The sequence below is a fragment of the Mustelus asterias genome, chromosome 7 (assembly GCF_964213995.1).
Source record: "Mustelus asterias chromosome 7, sMusAst1.hap1.1, whole genome shotgun sequence".
In the NCBI taxonomy this organism is placed as follows: Eukaryota; Metazoa; Chordata; class Chondrichthyes; order Carcharhiniformes; family Triakidae; genus Mustelus; species Mustelus asterias.
This window is the reverse complement of record NC_135807.1, coordinates 43,257,359-43,269,747: the sequence shown is the minus strand read 5'-3', so window position 1 is coordinate 43,269,747 and position 12,389 is coordinate 43,257,359. Positions and strand designations below refer to the sequence as shown.

The following is a 12,389-nucleotide window of genomic DNA, read 5'->3' as shown; positions in this document are numbered from 1 at the left end:
CCTCTATGGGCAATGAATCCTGGAGTGGGACTTGAACCAGAGTTTTTGATTCAGGCAGGTACACTACCTACCGAGCCACAAGACCTCCAGCTCCTCTACGACTGGTCACATGCCACATACAAAGCATATTTCTGATCAGGGTGTCTAATACTACCTGGCAGTTAAGAGCGAAAGCACCAGCTAAAATTATGATATAACATTTCCATAACTTTTTCACCTACTCCAACAATGGCTCACAGTACAAGTCATGATGTGGAGATGCCGGCGTTGGACTGGGGTAAACACAGTAAGAAGTCTCACAACACCAGGTTAAAGTCCAACAGGTTTATTTGGTAGCAAAATCCACTAGCTTTCAGAGCGCTGCTTCTTCGTCAGGTAAGTGGGAGTTCTGTTCACAAACAGGGCATATAAAGACACAAACTCAATTTACAAAATAATGATTGGAACCATTATTTCAACCATTATTTTGTAAATTGAGTTTGTGTCTTTATATGCCCTGTTTGTGAACAGAACTCCCACTTACCTGACGAAGAAGCAGCGCTCTGAAAGCTAGTGGATTTTGCTACCAAATAAACGTGTTGGACTTTAACCTGGTGTTGTGAAACTTCTCAGTGCAAACCAGCAGTCAATAATGAGAACAGGTTTCATAAGAACATAAGAAATAGGAGCAGGAGTAGGCCATCTGGCCCTTCAAGCCTGCCCCGCCATTCAACAAGATCATGGCTGATCTGAAGCGAATCAGTTCCACTTACCCGCCTGCTCCCCATAACCCCTAATTCCCTTATCGATCAGAAAACTATCTACCCGTGATTTAAACATATTCAACGAGGAAGCCTCCACCACTTCAATGGGCAGAGAATTCCAGAGATTCACTACCCTCTGAGAGAAGAAGATCCCCCTCAACTCTGTTCTGAACCGGCCCCCCCTTATTTTGAGGCTGTGCCCTCTAGTTCTGGTTTCCCTTCTAAGTGGAAAGAATCTCTCCACCTCTACCCTATCCAGCACCTTCATTATCTTATATGTCTCTATAAGATCACCCCTCAGCCTTCTAAACTCCAACGAGTACAGACCCAATCTGTTTAATCTCTCCTCATAAGCTACACCCCTCATCTCCGGTATCAACCTGGTGAACCTTCTCTGCACTCCCTCCAAGGCCAATATATCCTTTCGCAAATAAAGGGACCAAAACTGCACACAGTACTCCAGTTGCGGCCTCACCAGTGCCTTGTACAGTTGCAGCAAGACCTCCCTGCGTTTATATTCTATCCCCCTCGCGATAAAGGCCAACATTCCATTCGCCTTCTTGATCACCTGCTGCACCTGCAGACTGAGTTTTTGCGATTCGTGCACAAGGACCCCCAGGTCCCTCTGCACAGTCGCACGATGTAATTTTTCTCCATTTTAATAATATTCCAATTTACTATTATTTCTTCCAAAGTGGATAACCTCACATTTGCTAACGTTATATTCCATCTGCCAGATCCTCGCCCACTCGCTCAGCCTATCCAAATCTCTCTGCAGACTTTCCGCGTCCTCCACGCAATTCGCTTTCCCACTCACCTTCGTGTCATCAGCAAACTTGAATACCCTACATTCAGTCCCCTCCTCCAGATCATCTATGTAAATGGTAAACAATTGAGGCCCCAGCACCGATCCCTGCGGCACGCCACTGGTCACCAACTGCCAACCAGAAAAGCACCCATTTATCCCAACTCTCTGCTTCCTGTTAGATAGCCAATCCCCAATCCACGCCAACACCTTACCCCTAACTCCGTGTACCCCAATCTTCTGCAGCAACCTTTTGTGAGGCACCTTATCGAACGCCTTCTGGAAATCTAAAAACACATCCACCGGTTCCCCTCTGTCAACCGCACTAGTGACATCTTCATAAAAGTCCAGTAGATTCGTCAAACACGACTTTCCCTTCATGAATCCATGCTGCGTCTGCTTGATCGAACCATTCTTATTCAGGTGCTCTGTTATTTCCTCTTTAATAATGGACTCTCGCATCTTCCCAACTACGGACGTTAAGCTAACCGGCCTGTAGTTACCCGCCTTTTGTCTACTTCCTTTTTTAAACAGCGGCGTAACAGTAGCTGTTTTCCAGTCAGCCGGCACTGCCCCAGAGTCCAGCGAATTTTGATAAATTACTACTAACGCATCTGCTATTACCTCAGCCATTTCTTTCAGTACCCTGGGATGCATTCCATCCGGGCCCGGGGACTTGTCTACCTTCAGTCCTATTAGTCTACCAAGCACCACCTCCTTAGTAACAGTAATTGTATTAAGGACCTCCCCTCCCACCAACTCTCGATCTCTAATATTCGGCAAACTATTTGTGTCTTCCACCGTGAAGACCGACACAAAGAACTTATTTAAAGTCTCAGCCATTTCCTCGTTTTCCACTATTAAATCCCCCCTCTCATCTTCCAAGGGTCCAACATTCACTCTAGCCACTCTATTCCTTTTTATATACTTGTAAAAACTTTTACTATCACTTTTTATATTTTGAGCTAGTTTAGTTTCACAATCTATCTTTCCTTTCTTAATCGCTTTCTTAGTCGTTCTTTGTTTTTCTTTAAAGCTTTCCCAATCCACTAATTCTCCACTTTTTTGGCCACTCTGTACGCATCTGATTTTATTTTAATACTCTCCTTTATTTCCTTCGTTATCCACGTCCGGTTATCCTTTTTCTTACAGTCCTTCTTTATCAGCGGAATATATTTTTGCTGAGTACTTTAAAAAATCTCCTTAAAAATCCTCCACTGTTCCTCAGCTGTCCTACCTACCAGTCTGCTCGCCCAGTCTACATTAGCCAATTCCACCCTCATCCTATCGTACTCCCCTCTGTTCAAGCAGAGGACACAGGTTTGGGACCCTACTTTCTCACCCTCCATCTGTATCAGAAATTCCACCATATTATGATCACTCATCCCAAGAGGATCCTTCACAAGAAGATCCTTAATCCTACCTGTCTCATTGCACAGAACCAGATCCAAGATAGCTCGCTCTCTCGTAGGTTCTGTAACATACTGTTCAATGAAACAATCCCGACAGCATTCCAAGAACTCTTCCTCAAGCCCTCCACATCAGTTACTGAATTATGCATGAAGAAACTGAAATCTGTAATCAGCCATGATACTTGGTGCTAGGTCCAGAATACAGCTGAGCTGAAAAGCTATATTCATATCATTTACAGAAAATATTCAGACTTCAAAATTTGATTCATTTCAGCTTCATACTTGGAAATCTAGGGCAGATTTTTTTCTTCTGGCCCCAACACGAGGGTCAAATATGGAGAACAGCCACCCAGTTATTATTTTCCCCAGGTTTGACAATTAATGCTCAGAGGCCAAGCTTACTGTTCAATTAAAGACAGCTGGCAGGCTCTTGAAACTGGAAGGGCAATAGGAGGTCCTCCAGCACAGAAGAAGCAGCGGACTGTCTTTTGAGGTAGAACAGAGAAAGAGCACTTCAAGATGGAAGCACCCTCTCTCGAATTTTAACTTTAAAACAAAAAATGCCCTGAGCAGCCGGTCCATGATTGTGGAAGGTGAACTCCTCACCAAGGTGGCCTAAGGCAACAGCTGGACTAAGGCAGGTGGGGAACACGCCTGGAGAGCTGGAATCCAGGCTGCCTCAGGAGAGCCGCCTCAGGCAACTGCACTGCTCCCCAGTGTCTCTGGAGATCTAATGTGAAATTCCAGTCAGCCTCTCACATTCAGCCTTTAGAAGGTCTTCAACACGTTTAAATCCTTCCCTTACTGCCATCTCAATGTTAAAGAAAAATCCAGTGTGGGATGGTGCCAGGAAACCAGCATGCCAACTGACAGCATAAAGTTTTGCACCTACCCTCCTGTGCTCACTCCCAAACAGGTAGTAAAAATCCTCTCCCTAATTTCTAACATACTAAAGCAACAAATCTTCGAATAGCATTTGAACTCATGAGACAAACACAAAGGCAAGAACAAAACTTGTGTTTACAGGTCTGAGGCAGTGTCTCTTCTTCGTCATCATCAGGTGGAGGAGGACCTGGAGGTGTTCGAGGTCCCCTTGGTTGTGGTCTTGGAGGGTTTTCATTGTATTGATCCTCTTTATCCCAATCTAAAAAGATAAACGATTTTGGAAAAATACATTTTAAAACCAAATAGAAATATTTAAACATTCAATGGCTTCAAGTAACCAGTTTCTATTAAAAGTTTATTCCTAAACCATTGTAAAGCTCCAAAGATGTGCGCGTTAGGTTGATTGGGCACACTAAATTGACCCTTTAGTGTCAGGGGGATTATCAGAGTAAATACACGGGGTTATAAGAACATAAGAACTATGGAGCAGCAGCAGGAGTAGGCCATCTGGCCCCTCGAGCCTGCTCCGCCATTCAATAAGATCATGGCTGATCTTTTTGTGGACTCAGCTCCACTTACCCGCCCGCTCACCATAACCCTTAATTCCTTTTCTATTCAAAAATCTATCTTTGCCTTAAAAACATTCAACGAGGTAGCCTCAACTGCTTCCGTGGGCAGAGAATTCCACAGATTCAAAACCCTTTGAATGAAGAAGTTTCTCCTCAACTTTTGAGGGTATTCCCCCCCAGTTCTGGTTTCACCTGCCGATGGAAACAACCTTCCTGCTTCTATCTTATCTATTCCCTTTATAATGTTATATGTGTCTCTAAGATCCCCCATCATTCTTCTAAATTTTAATGAGTGTAGTCCAGTCTACTCAGTCTCTCCATATAAGCCAACCCCTTCAACTCTGGAATCAACCCAGTGAATCACCTCTGCATTCCCTCCAGTGCCAGTCTATTCTCTTTCTCAAGTAAGGGGACCAATACTGTACACAGTACCTTATACAGGTGCAAAATAAACTCCCTGTTTTTAAACTCCACCCCTCTAGCAATGAAGGACAAAATTCCATTTGCCTTCTTAATTACGGGGATAGGGCCTGGGCGGGATTGTTGTCAGTGCAGGCTCAATGGGCCGAATGGCCTCCTCCCGCACTGTCAGGATTCTATGAAAGCTGAAAACAACTGGGGCAATGAACAAAACATGTGTTTTTGTAACATATAGGGCGGCACAGTGGTTAGCACTGCTGCCTCACAGTGCCAGGGACCCGGGTTCGATTCCCAGCTTGGGTCACTGTCTGTGTGGAGTTTGCACATTCTCCCCATGTCTGCGTGGGTTTCCTCCTACAGTCCAAAGATGTGCGGGTTAGGTGGATTGGCCATGCTAAATTGACCCTTAGTGGTAGGGGGACTAGCTAGGGCCAATGCAGACTCGATGGGCCAAATGGCCTCCTTCTGCACTATAGGATTCTGAGATTCTATGTCATCATAAAGTCTACACTTCCAACTGAACCTTATTGTGCATCCTCTAATAATACTTTTTTCATGATACTGTGAAAACTTAAACTGCAGCTAGCCTACATGCAAGTCATAGGAAGAAAATTTGAACTTCAAGTGGAAAATTTAAATGTGCAAATACATTACTCATTAATGTACATATGAACATAGGAGCAGAATTAGGCCCCTGTTCCCCATGAGCCTGCTCTGCCATTTAATATGATCATGGCTGATCTGTCAACCACAACTCCACATTCCACCTACTCCTGATAACCTTTCACCCTCTTGCTTGTTAAGAATCTATCAAGCTCTGCCTTGAAAATATTCAAAGATTCTGCTTCCACTGCCTTATGAGGAAGAGAGTTCCAAATTCTCATGACCCTCTGGGAGAAAAAAACTCATTTCTGTCTTAAATGGGTAACCCCTCATCTTACATTGTTCCAGAAAAGGAAACATTCACCCCACATCCATTCTGTCAAGACCCTTCAGGATCTTGTATATTTCAATCATGTCACCTCTTGCTCTTCAAAATCCAGCAGATAGCTTATCCAACCTTTCCTCATCAGATAACTCACCCATTCTGGGTACTAGTTTGATAAACCTTCACTGAACTGCCTCCAATGTATAATAAATGATAACATTCTATTAGCTTTCCTAATTACTTCTGTACATGCATGCTAAAGTTTTGTGATTCATGTACTAGGACATCCAGATTCCTCTGCATCTCAGTGCTCTACAATCCTTGTATTATCAGCAAATTTAGCATCCATACCTTCAGTCCCTTCTTCCAAGTCATTTATATAAATTGTAAAAATGCGAGGCCCCAGCACTAATCCCTGTAGCACACCACTCATCACAGAAAATGGCCCATTTCTGATGTTAGTTGAGCCAATCTTCTATCCACGCCAATATGTTACATCCCACAACATGAGCTTTTATTTTCCACAATAACCTTTGAAGTGGCCCCTTATCAACTGCCTTCGGGTATTCTGAGTACATCAGACCAGTTCTCCTTTATCCACAGTTACTTCTTCAAAGAACTCCAATAAATTGGGTAAACGTGATTTCCCTCTCACAAAACCATGTTTACTCTGCCTGATTATCTTGAATTTACCTACACGCCTTGCTATAATGTCTTTAATAATAGCTTCTAATATTTTCCTTCTGACAAATGTTGTGCTAACTGGCCTGTAGTTTCCTCCTTTCTGTCTCCCTTTTTTGAATAAAGGAGTTACATTCGCTATTTTCCAATCTAATGGAGCCTTTCCTGAATCTAGGGTGTTTTGAAAAATTAAAACCAATGCACTGGCCACTTATTTTAAAGCTCAAGGATGAGGTCCATCAGTTCCCAAGGACTTGTCAGCCCTCAGTAGTAATCATTTCCTTTGAATGAAACTCCACTCCACATATCATGCCCATTCCTTTCAAACAACAAGTCACAAAAACAAACTCTCTTCAACCTACATATCTTTTGCTAAACACATTCTAAAAAGAAAGGAAAATGAATGGGCAATTTTCAGCCAGAATGGTTCTGGTGCATTCAGATCACACAATGAGAAGCAATGTCTAAGGCCAGATCCAAAATGGGGGTAAAGATCTTGCTTTATTCATCCTTCTATTTGAAAGGATAAATGACTTCCGAATAATGTCTTATATTTGTTAAATCTTTATGTGAACACATAACAATTTAAGAAAAAAAAACTAAAATAGCATGAATTAAAATAGACACACCTTTTCTTCCCTAAAACTTGCCATTGACACAAACACTGTGAGATGTCTACCCTTATGTCATTTTCACTTTTTTTTCCCCTTTATTTCATGGGATGTGGGTATCGCTGGCAAGGTCAGTATTTGTTGTCCATCTCTAATTGACTTTGAACTGAGTGGCTTGCTAAGCCATTTAAGAGGGCAGTTAAGAGTCAACCACATTTACAACAAGCGATTCTCGTTTCATGATCATCATAGCTATTGACCAGCTATCGATCCAGATTATTTGAATTTAAATTCCACCAGTTGCCATGGTGGAATTTTAAACTTTGTCCACAAAGCATTAGCCTGGGTCTTCGGGAAATTACCACTATGCTACAATCTCCCCCATAGTCTTCTCTGTCTGCAAAAATAAAAATGAATAACCCCTTACTCTAGGAGTAAGCCCTTCAATTGGATGTCCCTTAATAATGGAAGATTTGATTTTCACATATGCCACCTTGGCACATAGAAGTATAGTTATTTCAGTTCTGGGATTTAAATCCAGACAACACTGATGTAATGAAGCTTCCATCTCCATAAAAGTGCAGTATGAAATAAAGCCTGGCAGCTTCAAACAGCTGTTCATTCGTGAGAGCCGCCATATAGCAAAAAACTGTTCCATTAATAAGCAGTCCTATTTGAAAAGACAAGGATAGCTAATTGTAACAAATGAAAATATCACAATGGTGGGAAGGGGGTGATATTCTGAGTTGGAATTAGGGAGGTGATCTTCTGAGTTGGGATTAAAGTACTTTGTTGTAACATTTGCTATAAATTCGCAAATGTGTGTCTTCAGCAGCAATCATTGAAATGTTACCAGAAATAGAAATCCTGGCAGATTTTCTTCAAATCTCAAAGACACTAAAGCCACCTACTGCATCCTTTCTCGTTGCCACTGCAGCTGAAATCAGTTAACTCACCATGAATCACAAGTCAAAACTATGAGCTATGCATCAAGTTGCCTTAGTACCACATCAGGGAGATAGTGGCACAGTGGTATTGTCGCCAGACTAATAATTCAGAGACCCAGGTTCGAATCCCACCACGGCAGATGGTGAAATCTAAATTCAATCAAAGTCTGGAATTAAAAGTCTACTGATGACCATGAAAACGTTGTCGATCATCGTTAAAAACCCATCTGGTTCACTAATGTCCTTTAGGAAAGGAAACCTGCCGTCCTCACCTGGTCTGGGCTACATGTGACTCCAGTCCCACAGCAATGTGGTTGACTCTTAAATGTCCTCAGGAATGGACAATAAATGCTGGTCCAACCAGCGACGTCCACATCCCATGGTCAAATTAAAAAAAACACCATGCATCTAAGCCATAATGCAGCAAAATGCGGCATCCTTCTGCACTTCAATATAATCTCTTACCGTGTTTTATGTTCCTTTTAAGAGATGGTTGCTGCTGCTGTAGCTGATGTTGTTGCTGCTGAAGTTGCTGCTGCTGTTGTTGTTGCTGTTGCTGCTGTTGTTGTTGTGGTGGAGGGGGAGGAGGTGGGGGTGGAGGGGGGGAATCTCGGTCATGACTTATTACTCGGTCTACAGTTCCATAAATTGCCAGGGTCAGACAATTGTACCAACCTCTCAGGACAATTCCATCTGTATTGACCTGTGATAAATAATTAAGGAAACAATGTTGAAAATTAAACTGAGATGAGCAGCTAAACTTTAGAATCACCCAAGAACACTGTCTGAGCAAAGTCGCAGCCCACCTCTTGTTCTAAACCCAAATCAACAAACAGAAAGCTGTGGATGCTAGAAATCTGAAATAGAATCAGAAAAGGCTGGAAATACTCAGCAGTTACAGTGGCAAGCATGGAGAGTGAAACAGTGTTAACGTTTTAGGTCAATGATCTTTCATCAGAACTGGGAAAAGTTAGGGCTGCAATAGATTTTGAGCAAGGGATCGGTGGATCAAGGACAAAATAAAGATCAGTGATCAGGCAAAATCAGAAGTGATTGAATGACAGAAGTCTTCCAGGGCCAAGGAAATGGTGATTCGGTAAGAAAAGAAACAAAAGATGTGTCTTGAGCATATATGTTGCTGACTCGAATTTTAAAAAATCAAATCAAAGAAATGGAAACAAAATGGAGTAGAGATTTTGGTTGGAAATTGCTGGACTCCATGTTCAACCTGGAAAGCTGTAAAAGTACTTAACAGAAAGAAGAGGAGCAGTTCTTCAAGCTTATATTGAGCTTCACTGGAACAGTGCAGTAGGCAGAGGATGAAAATGTCAACGGAAAGTAAGGCGGTGAATTAAAATAACAAGCCACTGGAAGCTCAGGGTCACACTTGCAGATTGAACAGAGGTGTTCCGCAAAGCTGTCTCCCCAATGTAGAGACCACCACATAAGCTGTTCAAAGTGTTTCTTTTCTCGCCACCATCACCATTCTCTTTGGCCCTGCAAGACCAACTCTTCTATTATTCACTCTTGCTTGACTTTCATTCTATCACAGGCCCTCCTTTTGTCCTTGTCCCATCTACCTCTTCCTCAAAACCAATTAAATCTCTAACCTTTCCCAGTTCTGGTGAAAGATCATCGCCCTGAAACGTTCCTCTCCACAGATGCTGCCATAACCTACAAAGTATTTACAGCATTTTCTGTTTTTATCTTCGTTCTAAACATATTTTTAAACATAATAATGGGGCTTCAGCTCGAGCTCAAAATTTGATGACTGATTTGAAGGTTAACGTGCTTTGTCAACTTTTTGTTACCCACACAACAAACATTTTGAAACAACTGAATGAACACTACAACATCAAGTTTTGATGATATGTCGGTAAAATGGCAAGCAATGTTATTATTAGTGGATCCTAATTAAAATCAATGCTCTGGAAGGGGAAATTTGACTGGTTCTGAATGTACACATCTCCTACAATTATCTAAAAACAAAACATGTTGCGATCAGGTAACCAATTTAGCAGCCATGGCAGATCACTGCCTCATCTGTTCACTAACAATGCAAATAATTTAACAAATTACTAAATTACTAACTAAAAGGCAGATTAACAAGACAAACTGCATGCAGATTATAAAAAGCATTTGCACACCAGAAAATAATGTGCAATGCAAAAAAGTCTTACCTTATTGTTTGGTCTAAAAATAATAGATGCATTTTCATCATAATCAAGGCTAAGGAAAAATAAGAATCAAAGATAATTCCTTTAAAATATTGCTTCACTAAATTGCTTACCAAAGATGCATCAACAAAACAATCCCATTGGATGAGACTTCTTTAATGCACAATCAGCTGACCAAAACAGTTTCACTTTTTGACTACTTTTGAATTTTCAATGCTCAATTTGAAAGTTGCCTCCACAAAGTTTATTGTTCCTTTTATTAATCATCCACAAAATACAAGTGATTTTACTGTAAAACTCAAAACTAATTAATTTTCTGATACTTGAGCTCGGCACAACATCGTGGACCGAAGGGCCTGTTCTGTGCTGTTCTATGTTCTATGTTTGAGATGGCAAATGTGCCATGTATACTGACCTATGTGGATCAGGAAGGCACAGATTCACTCGCTCGCCTGTAGTAAATTAGTATATCTCACATTGCAAGTGGATTGTTATCAGAGTCACTGTTCTTAGCTATTTGAACATGGTAAAAGTTTAAATAGGCTGCTTGATGTGATGCCACAGCAACAAGTGCAGGTTCATTTTCTTCCTCCTTGCACACTGCTACACTTTGCACTGCTACTCATCCCTATCGAAAGTGAGTGAGAAGACACCATATGGAGGTTAAACCATTACGACAAATGGGAGGTGAAAATCAGGACCGCACATGGTGATGAATTGAGTAAGGATGGAGGGATGTACTTGGCTGCACATCTTTTGAATGTCACAGCTGACAGAAATACAACAGACAGTGATAAAAAGCCAAAAACCCCAGTTCCAACAAAAGAGTGTTCTAAAATTAAACTGCTCTCTTTTGTTTAGTGCATTTTAACAGGTCATACAATTTTAATAAGTCATTGGGAATCATAAAAGAAAGGGGTGGTAACATTTTTGTGAGTCGATTATTTATGGATCATGTAATTGGCTTTCACTATATCCCATTATCAAATTTTTCAAGAAGTTTAACAACGTGCTTTTTTCACAGCAGGATGATCTGGCTGTGATGTTGCTCTGCAATTGGGTGCACAAACACCTTGGAATAAAAATACAATTAAATATATTTGCTACTATCCAGTTAAAAGAGCAAAACAACCAGAGATTCTTGGATAGATGCAAATACTATTTTTTGTGAAAGATATTGCTTTAGCTTGCCAACCAATAGAAACTTATCTGGTCACATACCTATGAACACAGATCCCTATTATAACACAAACTTACAAGCTAAAGACTGCAGTCCACCTGTGCTCTTAAGGTGGATGGAATGCAATTACACAGTTGTGTAAAGGAAATGAGATTAAAAAATCAGTTATTCACAAATAAACCTAAAGCTTGCCTCAGATCAATGAACCATGTTAGATGGAACAAAGTTTAAAGCAGAAAAACGATGAGGAAAAAATGCTCAAGGCAATCAGTGTTTAATACAGGTAAAGTTCCTAATAAAAGGCAAAAAACAAAACTACACTTTCACAGTAGCTGTAACACTTTGGTCATGGCTTAAGCTTTGACAAGTCATACCTTCCTAATCGGTCAAAAACAGGTGCACTTGGTTTGCTGACATTGTTGAAAAACAGGTCTAGCTGAAATGCATGCGGTGAGGTCTCCCTGCACAAAGTGAAAAAATGACATTGGTCAGGTAAAACCCTCTGCATTCTAAGCTAGGGAGTTTACAGCATAAGCATAAATGCATTTTATATGTATACAATATATACTCAGCATGCATATATATCATTAATTCAGAAGTAAATATTTTAAGCAAAACAAAACATTAATGCAATCAAAGAATATTACAAGCCATGTTATTTTAGATGCAAATAACCTAAATTGCATTCAAGAAGACAGATATCCCCCATCCCCCTCACTTACCCATATGCCCTGCCGTCAGGCAAGCTATTGTGAGCTTTGACTCCAGGAGGAATGACACGAACTTCATTTATGTAAACCACACAAGGAAAGCGAACTACATCCACATGAGTATTTTGCTATAAAATAACAGAATAAAAAACATCTAAGTATGGTTTTGAATGTAGATACCAATTCTAAAATGTAACATAAGTACTTTTTCCTACAGTTATATATTAGGGGTGTAAGATATACGTATGCATATAAAGAACACATTCCCCTGCTCTCAGATAATGCATTATAAGAAAAATGAAAATAAACACCTTATGCTGT

The 12,389-nt window shown here is 40.9% G+C and overlaps 1 protein-coding gene across 2 annotated transcripts in view; it reads right to left on the bottom strand.

Annotated features, from left to right (window-relative positions):
- Window positions 1-12,389, bottom strand: part of virma (vir like m6A methyltransferase associated) — a 110,256-nt gene that overhangs the window by 71,863 nt on the left and 26,004 nt on the right. For both annotated transcript variants that reach the window (XM_078215973.1, XM_078215974.1), the window contains exons 2-6: window positions 12,081-12,196; window positions 11,733-11,819; window positions 10,182-10,230; window positions 8,467-8,704; window positions 3,985-4,104 (exon numbers count right to left, since the gene is read on the bottom strand). In XM_078215973.1, coding sequence (XP_078072099.1) covers window positions 3,985-4,104; window positions 8,467-8,704; window positions 10,182-10,230; window positions 11,733-11,819; window positions 12,081-12,196 — 610 coding nt within the window. The remainder of the gene's footprint in view (window positions 1-3,984; window positions 4,105-8,466; window positions 8,705-10,181; window positions 10,231-11,732; window positions 11,820-12,080; window positions 12,197-12,389) is intronic.